Genomic DNA, 16,827 nt, shown 5'->3' with positions numbered 1-16,827 from the left:
TTGCTTTGCTAAGCTGTTTGGTCAAGGCATCTTTTGCTGTGTTAAAGTACAAAAATTTAAAGAATGCTTAATAGTCTTCCTGTTCACCCCACTCAACTGCTGGATCATCATCCATTCGTAGAATAAGGTAGGAAAGAAGCTGAAAGAGATTCTGCCACAAGAGTAAAGATACAAAAAAGGAGAGGTCGCTTACATCTATCTCACAGCGGTCTCCAGCATAGTTCACATCACAGAGGCAGTGGAACCTGTTGAGTAGGTTCTGGCAGAGGCCTCCGTTCAGACATGGGTCGGAGCTGCACTCGTCAATGTCCTTTTCACACCTAGAGGAAAGACTACAGATAGTGAGCATCTGCAATCACAGACCAAATGCATCCCACAGGCACCATTTTAACTCAGAAGCTTCTGGGGAAGGAAGAGGAGGCTGCGCTGTTTGAAATCTGTGGTGTGTTCCCATACGTGCTTATGATTTTATTAACTACCACACTCAGTTCCTGAACTTCACAGAATCACAGAATCAACCAGATTGGAAAAGACTTCAGAGATCATCAAGTCCAACCTATTACCTAATATCTCACACCACCTGACAACTAAACCATGGTTCCAAGTGCCACATCCAATCTTTCTTTGAACACCTCCAGGGATGGTGACTCCACCGTCTCCCTGAGCAGCCCATTCCAATAGCCAATTATTCTTTCTGTGAAGAACTCTCTCCTCAGCTCTAGCCTAAACTTCCCCCTGCACAGCTTGAGACTGTGTCCTCTTGTTCTGCCACTGGTTGCCTGAGAGAAGAGACCAACCCCCACGTGTCTGCAACCTCCTTTCAGGTAGGTTTAGAGAGCAATAATGTCTCCCCTGACACTCCCCTTCCTTCATTCTTTTCAAATACAGGTAGTTAAGAGAGGAAAACCATCTCTGTAAAGGATTCCATGGTTAACAAAGCTTAGCACTGTGAAGTTTGTGTATGATTTTAGAGCTAGGACAGGTACAAGTCCTGCTGACAGCTTGCCTATCTGTTTTTGATGCTCATGAAGCTGGGGGCATGTGTCACTTAGTAGTATGGATATAAGTCAGACAAACATGCATTCTTCCCAGCTGAGAGCTCCTGGGAACATTCACCTGTCTGGGTTCTTGCTCAATTTGAAATGCCAGTGGGTCCTAGCAGGATCTCCCATCTGGTCTCTCTGATAGGAGCCCTGAGAACAGTAAGAGTAGTAGAGTGGTACAAAACAGGGTAAGATTAAATATCTGTTGTTAAAGGTTTTAGAGTTAATTAGAGAATGACAGAAACATTCAGATTGGAAAAGACCCTCAGGATCACCAAGTCCAACCAATAACCCCACTCTACAAGGGTCACCCTTAAACCATATTGCCAAGCACCACATCCAAACCACCTTTAAACACATCCAGGATTGGTGACTCAACCACCTTCCTGGGCAGCACATTCCAATGCCTCACCACTCTTGCTGGGAAATTTTTTTTCCTAATGTCCAGTCTAAACCTACCCAGTCACAGCTTGAGGCCATTCCCTGACGTTCTAAATTATGATGACGATGGACATTTGAGTTCTCATAATTTCTCATTAAACATTAACGAGGAAAGTGTGAGATTGATCAAAGACTAGTGATGATTTGGTGATGTTCTGTTGTGACAGTGTTCCCCGTTTAATTCTCTGCTCCTTCCCTCGCCCCCCTCCCCCCCCAAAAAAAATAATGCTAATGGTGAATCCCAACTTTTCCTGATAAAAACCCAGGAGAATAGGAGACAATCCCTCTGAATTAGAAGGGATTGGTTTGTTCAATCGTACTCTTAACCACGCAATGCATTTTTAGTGCTACATTAAAGAGGAGCAGCTCTTTATACTAACAATGTTATCTGATTTTCTTTATTGGTCTCTAAAAAATGGTTTAACAGTTCCTTTCAGTGCTAAATTATGTTGATATACTTCAAAAAAGCTAAATTATTTATCCAATGTATAAAAATTGTATAGCTATGAATTTACCTATCAAAAAAATAATAATTTAAAGATTTTAAAAAAAGAAAAATAGCAAGAACTCCTCAAATGTCCCAGGCAATCCAACTTTTTCAGGATAACTTTAAAACCTTTCTCACTTAGGCAATTTTGAAAATCCCAGCCTGAACTGAACGAAAATAATTGCTTTCAAGAGACAGTTATTTCTCATTCTACAAAGCATGGTCTTTTCACATCTCCCTTTCATTAGGCTTTTTTTTTTGTGATCCCAAGTCAACCAGTTGACATAGAAAGCTTATATTTTCTCTATACTGTGCTCTTGGAAAGATGAAATATTGTCTTAAAGGAAAATGTCTCTTTAATCCATCTAATTTAACTGCTGGCCAAGCTGTCAGCCCATGGCTTGGACGGGAGCACACTGCGATGGGTTAGGAACTGGCTGGAGGGCCGAGCCCAGAGAGTGGTGGTGAATGGTGCCACATCCAGCTGGCAGCCAGTCACTAGTGGTGTGCCCCAAGGATCAGTGCTGGGCCCTGTGCTCTTTAACATCTTTATTGATGATCTGGATGAGGGCATTGAGTCCATCATCAGTAAATTTGCTGACGACACCAAGCTGGGGGCAAGAGTTGATCTGCTGGAGGGTAGAGAGGCTCTGCAGAGAGACCTTGACAGGCTGGACAGATGGGCAGAGTCCAACGGAATGAGATTTAACACATCCAAATGCCGGGTTCTGCACATTGGCCACAACAACCCCATGCAGTGCTACAGGCTGGGGTCAGAGTGGCTAGAGAGCAGCCAGGCAGAGAGGGACCTGGGGGTGCTGGTTGATGGTAGGCTTAACATGAGCCTGCAGTGTGCCCAGGCAGCCAAGAGGGCCAATGGCATCCTGGCCTGCATCAAGAACACTGTGGCCAGCAGGAGCAGGGAGGTCATTCTGCCCCTGTACTCTGCACTGGTTAGGCCACACCTCGAGTACTGTGTCCAGTTCTGGGCCCCTCAGTTTAGGAAGGATGTTGACTTGCTGGAACGAGTCCAGAGAAGAGCAACAAAGTTGGTGAGGGGTTTGGAACACAAGCCCTATGAGGAGAGGCTGAGGGAGCTGGGGCTGCTTAGCCTGGAGAAGAGGAGACTCAGGGGTGACCTTATCACTCTCTACAACTACCTGAAGGGAGGTTGTAGACAGGCTGATGATGGTCTCTTCTCCCAGGCACCCAGTACCAGAACAAGAGGACACAGTCTCAGGCTGCGCCAGGGGAGGTTCAGGTTGGATGTTAGGAAGAAGTTCTATACAGAAAGAGTGATTGCGCTATGGAATGGGTTGCCCGGGGAGGTGGTGGAGTCGCCGTCATTGAAGGTGTTCAGAAGGAGACTTGACGGGGTGCTTGGTGCCATGGGTTAGCTGTTTGGGTGGGTTGGATTGGTTGATGGGTTGGACACGATGATCTTGAAGGTCTCTTCCAACCTGGTTTGGTTTATTCTAATAAAGGTTTATTCTAATAATATATAAATATACTAAGAGGTTTGGGTTTGATTTTATTATGAAGTGATACATTTGCAAAATGTTTTGATATTGTCAGATCTGCAAGCATGGAAGTACTGCTGGTTTATGGTTTGGCAGCCTGGAGGAAAAGAGGATAAATACTCAATTTTAGACCTTTAGGAAGAATGCCTTGCTGTGATAGCCAAAGTACAGCATGCTTGGTACAAGACTGCTGTTCAATATGAGAATCCTGGGAACCATAAAATAGAGATTATTGCCAGCCAGCGGGATGAATGTAGGCAAGGCTCTTTCCCAAAGCTGCAGTTAGCAGGTTGCCTGGCAGGGAAAAGAAGAAGGGAAAAGTACCTTCCTTATACCTTGAAGTCTTAACAAACATACACAACAAAGAAGTGTCCAAGAATATGCTTTTTAAAATAGATTTGATTTGATTTTTCTACCTTTTTTCTTTTTTTTTTGTTGTTGTTTGTTAAATATTGTGTGGTGAGTTGAACAGTACAGCGCAGACGTGTCTGCCAACTGCCTTGTGCACTGAGTGGGTGGAAACTTTCAGTTCATCCATCTTTTATAGCTTACTGCACTCCTTCCACAAAATCCGTGGTCTAATAAATTTTTGAAAGAATGGAAATCTCTTGTTGTAAACTTCTTTGTGTTTGCATAGCTTGTTCCTGCTGAACTTTTAGATGTTGTCCTCTGATATAATGCTAAGTTCACTAAGAACGCATATGATATTTCCTTTCTTACTATCCCAACAGGTGCCCTTACTTACTCAGACTATATTTTGACTGGGTCAAGGGCATCTAATGCCCTCAGGCTGTGCAGCCTCCCTGCTCCAGAGCTGTTCATAAAACATTATCAAATGGTAAGTATGAATTGTGACAATATGCTACAAGATATAAATTTCACTCTGAGGAAGGCCCTTCTGTTTCAAACAGAACTGTAAGATCACAGTATCACAATATCACTAAGGTTGGAATACACCTCAAAGATCATCAAGTCCAACCTGTTACCGCAGACCTCATGACTAGACCATGGCACCAAGTGCCACGCCCAATACCCTCTTGAACACCTCCAGGGACGGCGACTCCACCACCTCCCTGGGCAGCCCATTCCAATGACCAATGACTCTCTCAGTGAAGAACTTTCTCCTCACCTCAAGCCTAAACTTCCCCTGGCACAGCTTCAGACTGTGTCCCCTTGTTCTGGTGCTGGTTGCCTGGGAGAAGAGACCAACCTCTTCCTGGCTACAACCATCCTTCAGGTAGTTGTAGAGGGCAATGAGGTCACCCCTGAGCCTCCTCATTTCCAGGCTGAACAATCCCAGTTCCCTCAGCCTCTCCTCATAGGGCTTGCGTTCAAGGCCTCTCACCAGCCTTGTTGCCCTTCTCTGGACACGTTCAAGTGTCTTGATGTCCTTCTTAAACTGAGGGGCCCAGAACTGGACACAGTACTCAAGGTGTGGCCTAACCAGTGCTGAGTACAGGGGCACAATGACCTCCCTGCTCCTGCTGGCCACACTATTCCTAATGCAGGCCAGGATGCCGTTGGCCCTCTTGGCCACCTGGGCACGCTGCTGGCTCAAGTTTAGGTGGCTGTCAATCAGCACCCCCAGGTCCCTCTCTGCCTGGGAGCTCTCCAGCCACTCTGACCCCAGCCTGTAGCTCTGCATGGGGTTGCCATGGCCAAAGTGCAGCACCCGGCACTTGGACTTACTGAATGCCGTCATGTTGGACTCCGCCCATCTGTCCCTCTGCAGAGCCCTTCAACCCTCTAACTGACCAACATCTGCTCCTAACTTGGTGTCATCTGCAAATTTGCTGATGACCACCTCAATTCCCTCATTCAGATCATCAGTGAAGATGTTAAAGAGGATGGGGCCCAGCACTGATCCCTGGGGGACAGTACTGGTGACTGGCCACCAGCTGGATGTGGCACCATTCACCACCACTCTCTGGGCTCGGCCATCCAGCCACTTCCTAACCCAGCATAGAGTGTAGTGGTCCAAGCCACGAGCTGACAGCTTAGCCAGCAGTTTGCTGTGGGGGATGGTGTCAGAGGCCTTGCAGAAGTCCAGGTAGACCACATCCACAGGCCTTCCCATGTCCACCAGACGGGTCACCTGATCATAGAAGGAGATCAGGTTGGAGAGGCAGGACCTGCCCCTCCTAAATCCATGTTGGCTGGACCTGAGCCCTTGGCCATCCTTCAGGTGCGCAGTTATTGCCACCAGGATAATCTGCTCCATCACTTTCCCTGGCACTGAGGTCAGGCTGACTGGCCTGGAGTTTCCGGGTTCCTCCATCTGACCCTTCTTATTGATAGGGACCACACTGGCCAGTTTCCAGTCATCGGGGACCTCACCGGTGAGCCAGGACTGGAGGAAAATGATGGAGAGCAGCTTGGCCAGCTCATCTGCTAGCTCTCTCAGCACCCTAGGATGGATCCCATCTGATCCCATGGACTTGTGAGTGTCCAAGTGGCTCAGCAGGTCCTGAACTAATTCCTCATGCATTTCCGGGGCATTACACTGCTCCCTGACCCCGTCACCCAGCTCAGGAGGCCACTCATCCTGACCTCCTGCCTTGCTGTTAAAAATTGAGGCAAAGAAGGTGTTCAGGACCTCAGCCTTTTCCTCATCTTTAGCTACAGTGTTTCCCTTCAGGTCCAATAAGGAGTGAAGGTTCTTCTTGCCCTTCTTTTTAGTGTTGATGTAAAAAAGCATTTCCTAACTACTGTTAAAAATGATAATTCAGTTTTCATAATTCAGCATCCAGTAAGAAAGCAGCAAGCTGCAGTACCAGCAGGTATTTCATCTCAATCATCCCTGTGAAAGGGTAGATTGTGTACTCACAGCACATATATGTGAAAATGAAACAGCTTTGCATATTCATGTGCCACCATATTGTAGCTGATTTTTGTTTAGGAGCAGGGTATCTGAGTTTCTGTGTCACCACCAATGGAAAGTGCCTTGTCGTATACAAAACTGCACGGAAGCTGAAAACATAGGCACATAGAAACAAGTGCACAATGCTGGGGTCAGTGCTGCTATATTGGATTGCATCTTGCTGCATATATTTGAGATTGTTATCTAAGTAAACTGCTATACTTTTAGTGTTGGCCCTCAAAGTCACTCTAGCAAGGAACTGCTGAACTTAAACCAACTGCTTTGTCTGCATTTCTTGCAGGAGGGCCCTGTGGCTGTTACCCTCTGGAACACCTTCTGTAAAAATTGCTCCATGAATCTACCAGATGAAGCATCTTACCGTTCTCCAGCAAATCCTGGCAGGCAGACACATGTCAGCTCGCCCCCAAGGTCAGTGCAGTTGCCATAGTTGAAACATGTAAGGTTTCTCTCCTCGTTCCCACAAACTGTGTATGGTAGTCTTCTGGATCTGGGTAAATAAGAAGGCAATGGCAGTCATTTGCACTTTCTGGATGTCTTCTGCATTCTCAGCTTTTCATTTGACTCTAGTCCTCTTGGTTTACTGGAAAATATTTAAATATGACTTGCAAATTTGTTATTTGAATGCAGAATATAGCACTGTTAGTCTCCAAAGAGGGGGAGCAGGGCTCCTGCTGGTAAATACTATTCAACACCAAAGGGAAAGGCATTACAATCTACCCATAAATGAACACACTGCTTCAGGGGCTGCACACTCTTAGCGCCTCCTTGATTTCCTCTTTGGAAAGGAAACTCCACACCTATCTGCATTGATAGACATGGTGCCCAGGGTACTTGGGGTGCTCGCAGTTAGTGGTAGGCAGCAACTCAACGGGGGAGGGAGAGGCGGCAGTGGGGAAAAGGGGGGTGCGGGGGAGATTGAGTGATGCTATTACTGCCTGGGGCATTGTCCAAAGGAAGGGCAGCAGAAACTGATGTTTAAGACTCACAAAACATGTTTTAAATATTAATTTCTTTTTATTTGTTGAATTTGGTTTTCCTTTTCCAAGTGCTCACAGGCAAATTAATGATTATTTTCTTACTGAAAAAAACAAAAAAAGGAGAACACTGCCTACATTACTGACATGGCTCTATGTGATGCCTGGACAGCTTAGTACCAGAGATCAAAGGAGAAAATTAGCAGACAAGATAGACAATATAAGGCATCTTCATATCTCAGGATGTCCTCACTACTCAAAAAAAAACCAAAAGTGAACAAAAATTGACAGTTGTGTAATTACAGCCCAAAACACTGTGGACTGAGGAGCACGGAGATTGCCTATTTACATCCTTTAGGCTGCAGCAGACTGGGTTTCTTGGAGTGGAGAAAAGAGAAGGATTTGGCCTTCTCTAAGAGGTACAGGACGTGCTCAGAACTGAGAAGTTTATGGTGTGCAGAGCAGGGCAATTAAAGGGGAGAGGGCAGAGAAGAGCAAGAAACTGGCATGTGAGGAGTCTTGGAACTCATGGAAAGGGTAGGCTGGCTGGTGTGTGCAGCCACCAGGACTGCTGGGCTGAGAGAGCAAGCTTGGAGGAAAAAACTCACCTAGGAAAGATGATGCTGAGAAAAACTTATTTATAGGCCTTCATATTGTTATTTTCTCTTACCCAACACCTGTGAAATTCTCTACTTAGAGTTCTAGAGCTCTACTGTTCTAATCAAATATAATTTTAGACATTCCAAACCCTTAAATTACTTTTTTCTAAAGAAGATGTAACACATTTATCTCTGAGCTCTGATGGAATTGTTATCCTGTCATCAGAGAGCTTGGAATACTCAGGCTGGCAGCAGAGCTGGGCAGCAGAGCTATTACCTTGTTCCTTGTCTCCTTGCCTCATCAGTCTCTGCCTGAGCTGCCAGATCTCCACTGCCTCCATCCATATCTAATTGAACTGTGCAGCTTACTGTGCTGCAGACTCTATAAATTAATACATACAGCCATGATTAATATATAGATAGATGCATAACATCTGTGCTTCAAATGGAGACATCAATGATGTAATAACCCTTCAAAGGAGACCTGACAATGCCTAGTGGGTCTGCCTCGTTTATGGTACCTGCAAAATCTTCCAGTGAAGTTAGCAGCACACAGGCAAGAATACCCATTAATGCCATCCACACAGGTGGCCCCATTTGCACACTGGTGGCCACGGCAGTTGTCTGTGTCCTCTTCACAGTTTCCCCCTGTGTAACCAGGTTGGCAGCTGCACTCATAGGAGGCGATCCCATCAGTGCAGTTCCCATGAATGCAGGGGTCTGAAGAGCACTCATCAATGTTGACTTCACAGTGGGTGCCAGTCCACCCTTTGGGACATATGCAGCGGTAGGAAGTATAGAAGTCTTCACATATGCCCTCATGCATGCAGGGATCTGAGCTGCAGAAATCTGCCTGCAAACAGCCAGTAAGAGCAGGGTTTGCTGATATTTTGAGAAATTGCTCCTCTTGAGGTTTTTTAGTAGGGATGTCACTGTTTTCGAAGTACGAGAGGTAAATGCCACTGATCTCTATGGTGCTCATACATCCTCGCAGGCCATCTAGGCTGTCAAAAGGCTTGTCAGCCACATAGATGTCTGTCTCTTCTCTTAAAAAGTTGAGGCTTCCTGCAGCAGTTGTGCTGGTTGCAGTGTCTCTCTTGTCATCTATATCAATATGCCACCTAGAGAACTGGGAGAGGGGCTCCACCATAGAGACCACCACTTGGTGCCATTTCCCATCGCTCACAGGCAGCGAACTAGCAAGGGTCAGCTTGTAAAAGCTGTTGCCACTTTGTAATTGAAAGAGTAATTTGGAGTTGTGGATACTGATGGTGACAAACTCTGGCTCCTTCTCTGCATACAGCAGGATCACGTCGGTGTCCCTAGTTCGAAAGCCAAATAGGATACTGGTGAGGTCTCTGCTGATTTTTCCATTGCTTCTGTAAAATATCGCACTGCTCCGGCCACTAAACACTGCGTTAGCAAGACCTGTGCAAAGACAACAATTGACAAACCAGGCCAGCCATAAACCAACACAGATGGAACAACAGCTCTTCAGTGCCTCATGCTCCCTGTCTTGCAAGTCCTTTTTGGGGTTGCTGAATCACAGGATCACACGATGTTAGGGGTTGGAAGGGACCTCTGGAGATCATCAAGTCCAACCTCCCTGACAGAGCAGGACCATGGAATCTAGCACAGGTCACACAGGAATGCATCCAGAGGGATTTTGAAAGTCTCCAGAGAAGGGGACTCCACAACCTCTCTGGGGAGCCTGCTCCAGTGCTCTGTGACCCTCACAGTGAATAAGTTCCTTCTCAAGTTGAGGTGGAACCTCTTGTGCTGTAGTTTATGTCCATTGCCCCAGATTTCACCAGTGTTTCAGATATTCTTGTCTGCCCCTGATTTCTATAGAAATTACAGGGCAGTGCCAGCACCTGCTACATCCACTCAAAGTGTGTTGCCTTGCATCATTGTGAGATACAAGATCTCATTTTAGAGATGCAGTTCTGTGTTAGGGTTATCTTTTTTTTTTCTTTTTTTTCCCTTTTAGACACAGAGAAGCAGATGATCATAATGGAATGCAACTCAAACCTGAGGCTGAAAGAGGATTTCAAAAGGAGATATATATTGGTCATTTTAGGAACAGGTTCTTTACTATGAGGGTGGTGGAACACTGGAACAGGTTGCCCAGGGAGGTGATATGGGCCACATCCTTGGAGATATTCAATGTGAGGCTTGACAGGGCTCTGGGTAGATGAGGATGCAGAGGGGGTTGGACTAAATGACCCTTGGAGGTCCCTTCCAACCCAAACCATTCTATGATTCTATGTTCATTCCCCTCAGACAGACAGCTATGTACTCTCCATGACCAATCTGAATGGGGCAAGCACTTGTTCTCAGTTCCTCTTTTCTTAGGCAAGGCACTGAGGAGGTTTTAGAAAGTATTTGCCTTGATCCCAATTTACTCTCACTGATGCAGAAACAGTTAATTTAATTGAAGTCACCTGGCAAAAAATCAATGTAAGAAGAGTCACGCCTGTGACGTTTGAAACCAGCTTCTGCTGTGTACACACTGCCAGAGACCTAAAGGCAACACTAAGCCTGTGCTGGTAGGACTGGGAGAGCATCAGAGTACTGTTTGTGCTGCTGTGAGTGAAAATTGATGGGCAAGATTGTGGCAGATTTATGGACATCTTCACAAAGGTATTTGACATCTTTCATTAGCATGGTTTCTACCTAAATGCACTAAGTTGATGGGCTGTAAATTTGCACGTTCTGAGATTCATGATGATTATAGACAGTGAAGAGGGACAGGAAGGAATGTCTACTCTCTGTGCTTCAAACAAATGTCAGCTTTGTGAGAGCCAAGATAAGGTGGGCTCCTGAACTACCTCTGGGTCAGTAAACCTTGAAGACAAGAAACCCTAGGAAACCCAGTACAAAATTATGAGCTGTATGTCCCAGTACTAAGGCATAAGTTGCAACTATGTTGCCTGGCACAGCAAATGTGGTGTGTCACAGAAAAAGTTTCATCAGTGGAAAGCATAGTAAAAAATTAGTCATAGCTTTTTAAAATTACTTCTGAATTTTTAAACCTCTTGCAAAGCTGAGATTTTTTTAAACTTGTAAAGCTGAAATATTACTGTAGCACTTCTATTAAATCCTGAGCACAGCACACTATCTGGCTGCACTTTTACCCTCAGCTGTGATGCTGGGCATACAGTTTTGCTGTTACTTGATCCTCCCCACACTGGCTTCCTAAGGGGCATGATAATCACAGCTGTCTAGGTGGAACCATAGCCACAGCCTCTGAAAAACAGCTCTTTTCCTTCTCTAGCTTAAAATAGTATCTAGAGCATAAGACAGCAGGTTGGAAGATAATTCAGTGGCCAGTGAAACCCTTCTTGTTTCATTACCCTGTGTGGAAAAACAAGAAGGTGATGCTGTGTCTAAGAAAACAGCTAGTTAAAAATACAGCTCTATTGTGTAGGAATGTTTGAACACCCAATAGGGAAACTCCTTCCTATTTCAGAACAGAAGTGAAAAGGTCATCTAACCGTGTGAATGACCCTGAGCTCAGCAAAAGGAAGCAGCTCAGATACTTTCCACATCTCTCTGTGTGGTTTTATATTCTACTGTAATATGCAATAGTAACGTTTATAAGAGAACAGATATTCATGTTATCATAAAAGATGTCTATTAGAGGAGATGAAAGTGCTTTAATTATAAATTTTAGCAAGTGCTGCAATGCTGACTCTAACACTCTCAACAAAAACAGCATCATATAGTTCTGTCAGCAAATTGTGTGTTGTAGAAATCTTTTGTTGACCAACATCATTCCTAAGCATCAGCTATTCTGACAGCTTCCATCAGACTCTGTGGGTATTTCCCTTCCTTCACAGTATGGTTAGGGCTTTCTTTGATGGCAAGAAGAAAAAAAAAATTGCTTTAAAATTCTTACTTGCCTTCTAAATTCCAGCCCAGGTTGGGGAGGAGAAGGAAAGTGGAGGAAAGAGAGATGCAGAGTGGCTAATGTTGTAAAACAGCTAAAGGTCATCCATACACTTTTTGGTATATAGGTGCTTCTTACAAACATACTTGTTGGATAACTGTACTGCTGCTGGTAAGGTGATTCCTTCAAAGATACTTAACATTTAAGACTATCAAATGATGCAATTTATGTCATGTAGCTTGTCTCTTCAGGAGAATAGAGAACATCCCAATGTGAATCCAACACTGGGTATCATCTTATCTCTTTGCAGTGCAAATCTGAGGAATATGCTCTCACTTTGGCAGTATACTGGTCTAAAGTACAATCTGAACAAGTCAGAAGCAAAAGTCCTGTAAACATTGGTGTCTGTGTCAGGGGGTCTGGTTGATAATTTCTGGGTTGGGTAGAACAGATATTCTCTAATGTTACTTGCAATTGTTACAATTCTTCTTTTAATATAGAAATAACATTTGAAATAACTTTAAAGGCAGTGAATATTGAGGTTTAGGGAAATGCTGATGAAAATTTCTATTTCTACGCTGCAAAGATGATAGGAATAATTGAAATGTACCTACATTCAAATCCTTGGTGCACCAGCTGGCATTGTGCTTCATGAGGGCAGGGCCCAAGTTCACACCACTTAACCTCCTCACATGCCTTCCCTGCTGTGTTAGGGGGACATGTGCAAGTGAAGTCATCCCAGATTGAATAGCACACTCCACCATTGTGGCAAGGGTTGGACTATGGGGAAAAAGAAGAGATGACCTCAGTGTAAATAAAAGCTGTCAGACTCCCCACTTGGGATAGGGGACTGTTTGGCAGAAAGACCAATTCTGTTTATTTCAGATGGAAAGTGACAAAACCTGGTACTGTGGCAGTACAGCATGCTTAATAATTGGGGAAACACAGTATTTCAACCTTAGAACATTTCAATTCTCCACTATGCAAACACATTTTGCTGCTGATATTCTTTGTATGTAGCATTAATCAACAAAACCTGCTGTTCTTAGAATTTTTACATCTCTTTCTAGGATATCATTATCATCAAATAAGTTACAGGAATATAAGAAAAAAAAAGAAAAAGTGGAAATAAATTCTCCATTACAAATGTGAAAATGCTCTGAAAAATATAATTCTTACCTTGCAGAGGTCGTCACCAGTACAGCCTTGGGTAACATTGACCAGAGTTTGGCTGATAAGAGAATTCTGTGGATTGGTGATGGGAAAGAATTCCAGTGGCTGGTTATTCACTCTTACATCTTGGATGCATCCTTTGAAATACTTTCCATTTCTATCAGTCTCTTTGTCATCTGGTAGGCCTCCAATGTAAAGAATATTCCTACTTTGCCTGGTCAGTGCTGGAGTAAAAATAAATCCTAGGTATTGAGAGGACTGGAACAATTCCATCTTATTTGGTTCTATTTTTAATGTTATTAGGTAGAAGTTTCCATCATTTATGGGCTGTTTCCCCAATAACTTCATGGAGTTTGGAGCTAACATTGTGAGTTTCCCACCTTCCAAGCAAACTCTCACATAGAGGTAAGTACTGTTTGTCAAAGCCAGTAACAAGCCAGAAGATTTGCGTGTTCGAACAAACAATGATATGTCCAAATACTCATTCTGAATGCTGTCAACAGAAAAAACAGCATAGCCTGAGGAGTCCTGAGATCCAAACCGGCCAGGAATATATTCTTGAGGTTAGAGATATAGGAAAAGATTAAAACCAAACCAAATAAAAAATAAAGAGAGAGAAGAAGGGAGAAAAATAAAATAGTTAGGTCTAAATGATAAGAGAACCAATGCAATGATAATATAACTACTTCTGGTAGTATATGTATGATTGGTAGTAAGATGTGCTGGTATTTGTGTATGAATGAAGGCTTGTTACAGCTTTAAATAGCTTTTATTCCAAAATTCCCACTGACTTCCATGGCTATAGCATTAAGCCCCAGTGCAGGACCAGATGTTGTATTATTTGGCATATTTTTACCCTTTATCTTCCTCTGTGTAATGCTGTTTTCAAATGGTTAAACAAGGGCAGATTTATATAGTTTCTTGGCTTGGTCATCAGGAAAATAATTTTGAAAAGAACCTAGCTTCTTTGATCCACCAATGACCATGAAAGTTAATGTAATTGTGGAACTCTGGGGTATTTTTTTCACTAATTCCAATCACAGAAACAGCTGAAAGCTGCTCAGCAAACCTGTCCTGTGTAAAAACCTCCAGACAGGTCACCTCTTTGGTGCTGCATGGGCTCCCCAGTTCCCTGCCAGACATTCTGTTGTTGGCACTCAACACATACTCATACACATCAACTTGCATCCAGTTGTGAATCCTGCTCAGTCCTGTGAGTACTCATAATACTATGGTGTCACAGGGGAAAAGTGATGCAGGCTTGAGCAAGCCTTATTCTTTTGTCTGTGTGTGTGTGTATCAATTAAAACGATTAAACCAAAACCATCTGTCTCTCTCCCTTACTCTTTATTTTGGGTAATGATTCTCAGACTTTTGAGGATAGAAAAACATGTAGCCCAAACCATATTTTATTCTGATGAATCATCTCATTAAAGTACAACAAAGCATTTCTATTTTTGCACTTCAAGTTTCAAGATCTTGTCCTCAACACTATTGATATCCTGCCTGAACATTTTCAGGAGCTATTTTTAATATACTGAATTCATAGAAAGAGTAAACCAAGCTTTAAAAAAAAAAAAAAAACAAACCAAAAAATGCTCACAAAGCTAAAGAGTCAGTTCTCTTTTGTGCAGTAAAACTCCTAGAGTGAGACCTCATAGGCAAAGTTTCTGCCTGCAGCACTACTTTTTTTTTTTTCTTTCCCTTTTTTTTTTTTTTTTTTAAGACTACATTAAAAACCCCCAATGAAAATAGAGGGCTGACTGTGAAGCCCCAACAGACCCGTAATAACCACACTGAACTACTATGTGACACAGTAATATTATTTAGGGGCAGGAATAAATCCTTTACACGTTCCTAAACAGACAATTTCATAAATAAAGACATTTTGAAGTCTTTCAATGCTATGAATAAGGTTACCAACAGTTCTGCATCTGCTTGTTAAAACTCTGGTATGTAGAAATAAATATTAGTTGAAATGGGTGTTTTGAGGCATTAAATCTCTTTAACTTATATCTTCTCTCTAAGATGGTCCTGGAGAATGAGGTGCTTTTTCATGAGGATAGAAAGAAAATTCCTTCAGGAATGATGATTGCATGTTTGCAGGATTAGGAAGACAAATTAATCCTCAAAAAAGGCTTTCTCATGTTTACAATTACTTGGTTGTATTTCTCTCTGTTTATAAATATACATCTCTATCCCATCAATCTGATCGTCTCTTTGATGAGATGGCTAGCATCACCTTGGTCAATATTAACCTCTTGGGTCACAACATCTGGATGTTGATCAAAATGAGTCAACATCTGTTTGTTATTTTGTATATGTAAAGAAAATATTGCCTCTTGTCAATTAAATGCTTGGCAGCAACTTTTCTTTCAAAAAAAAAAAAGAGACACTAACATTTCTTTTGTTATCCTTTACCGCCAGTTTCCCCCTGTTTTGTCTTTTAAGAAACCTGCCACAGTCTTAGAAATATGGCACATATCTAGAACCTATGTATCAAAATGGCACAGTGCCGTGATTTGCAAGCAATATTGTGGTCAGCAAAAAAAACAAAAAGGAAAAAAAAAGAAAAAGAGCATGCTTTCTAATCATTCTCAACAGTTCTAATGCCAGTATAAGCCTCTCCTGGCCCTGACTGGTTTTAATTTTCCTTCATATAAAGAGGCAAACATATTTACCAGATGTTGTCCTATACTCCAAAGTTGCTTTCCAAATCTTTGGATAAATTACAGCTAGACTTCAAAGAAGTCTGTTACAATTACCTCTCAGACTTTGTCATCTTGCAATAAAACCAAAAAGAAAAACTATTGAAAAGTATTGACAATATGCAAACATTTTTGAAATGTACTTCAAGCTACAGCTTTCTGCAGCAATGCATTCAATAAACCCCTGGGGCCAGTTCTTCAGCTGATGTAAATCGATGTAGCTTCCCTGGCAGCAGTGCAGCCACACCAGTTTGCACCAGTTTAAGATCCGTCCTTTCCAATCTGACCGTGGCTCTGCTGATGCACTTCATTTTTTCCAGTCTGCTTGGCAAATATATACACATAAATATATGTATGTATGTATATGTGTCTATCTGTCTGTATTTGTTCCTTCCTAAACATTGCTGTGATTGACCATGTGCAGATGTTTATCGAGGGGGCAGAGAGGGAAGCAGGGGCAAGAGTCTGCATGCAGACTCAGTCCTACATGACTTTTTTAAACAAAACTGCTTGTTTGAAATCCCTAAAACTTTTGCTGAGGAAGGCTTGCAGACTCCACCTCAGAATGTTCCTGAGTGGTGTTGTATTTACAGCTCCAGAGGGTTTCGCATACCAGACACAGTAGAGCAGGAAGCTGGGCAGGGACCTCCTGTTGTCCTTCCACTTTGCCTCAGCTTGCACTTGGTAAGATCATTTGTAGCAAGAAAAGTGCTACAGGCATCTGCAGCTTTTGTATTCCTGCTCATCACTGCCAAAGAGATCCCTTTGCTGAGATATGCTCTTTTGTTCACTGAGACATGGACGTGTTTCCCTCTGGTCACCAACCATCTCTCTGGTCAGAGCCGCCTTCATTAGAGGTTGTACAGAGCTGCCCTGGGACCAGCTGAGAGATGAATGGGCTCTGTTCCCAGTCTCTGAAGTCCTGCCTTCTTGGGCTAATCAGATTAAGTTAATAGTATAATCTCATTCATTTTTTAAAATGGGAATCTGTCTTTTTTTAGCTTGCACTACATTTGCTTGCCTTCCATTGCCTTAAAAGAGTTTCTTTATAAAAGCCAAGAAAGCTCGAGGACAAAATTTTCAAAGAATGCTTTGAAAGTCAGGCTTAA

General features: G+C 43.1%; 1 protein-coding gene across 4 annotated transcripts in view; it reads right to left on the bottom strand.

Moving 5' to 3' along the window:
• CRB1 (crumbs cell polarity complex component 1) overlaps positions 1-16,827 on the bottom strand; it is a 118,902-nt gene that overhangs the window by 30,503 nt on the left and 71,572 nt on the right. For all 4 annotated transcript variants that reach the window (XM_068140900.1, XM_068140898.1, XM_068140899.1 and 1 more), the window contains exons 7-11: positions 13,017-13,567; positions 12,452-12,617; positions 8,467-9,373; positions 6,731-6,859; positions 194-320 (exon numbers count right to left, since the gene is read on the bottom strand). In XM_068140900.1, coding sequence (XP_067997001.1) covers positions 194-320; positions 6,731-6,859; positions 8,467-9,373; positions 12,452-12,617; positions 13,017-13,567 — 1,880 coding nt within the window. The remainder of the gene's footprint in view (positions 1-193; positions 321-6,730; positions 6,860-8,466; positions 9,374-12,451; positions 12,618-13,016; positions 13,568-16,827) is intronic.

This window comes from Melanerpes formicivorus, unplaced genomic scaffold (assembly GCF_026170545.1).
Source record: "Melanerpes formicivorus ecotype bairdi unplaced genomic scaffold, bMelFor1.0.p_v2 SCAF_7, whole genome shotgun sequence".
Lineage (NCBI taxonomy): Eukaryota > Metazoa > Chordata > Aves > Piciformes > Picidae > Melanerpes > Melanerpes formicivorus.
Note: the sequence above shows the minus strand (reverse complement) of the source record. Positions and strands in the feature narration are given on the sequence as shown.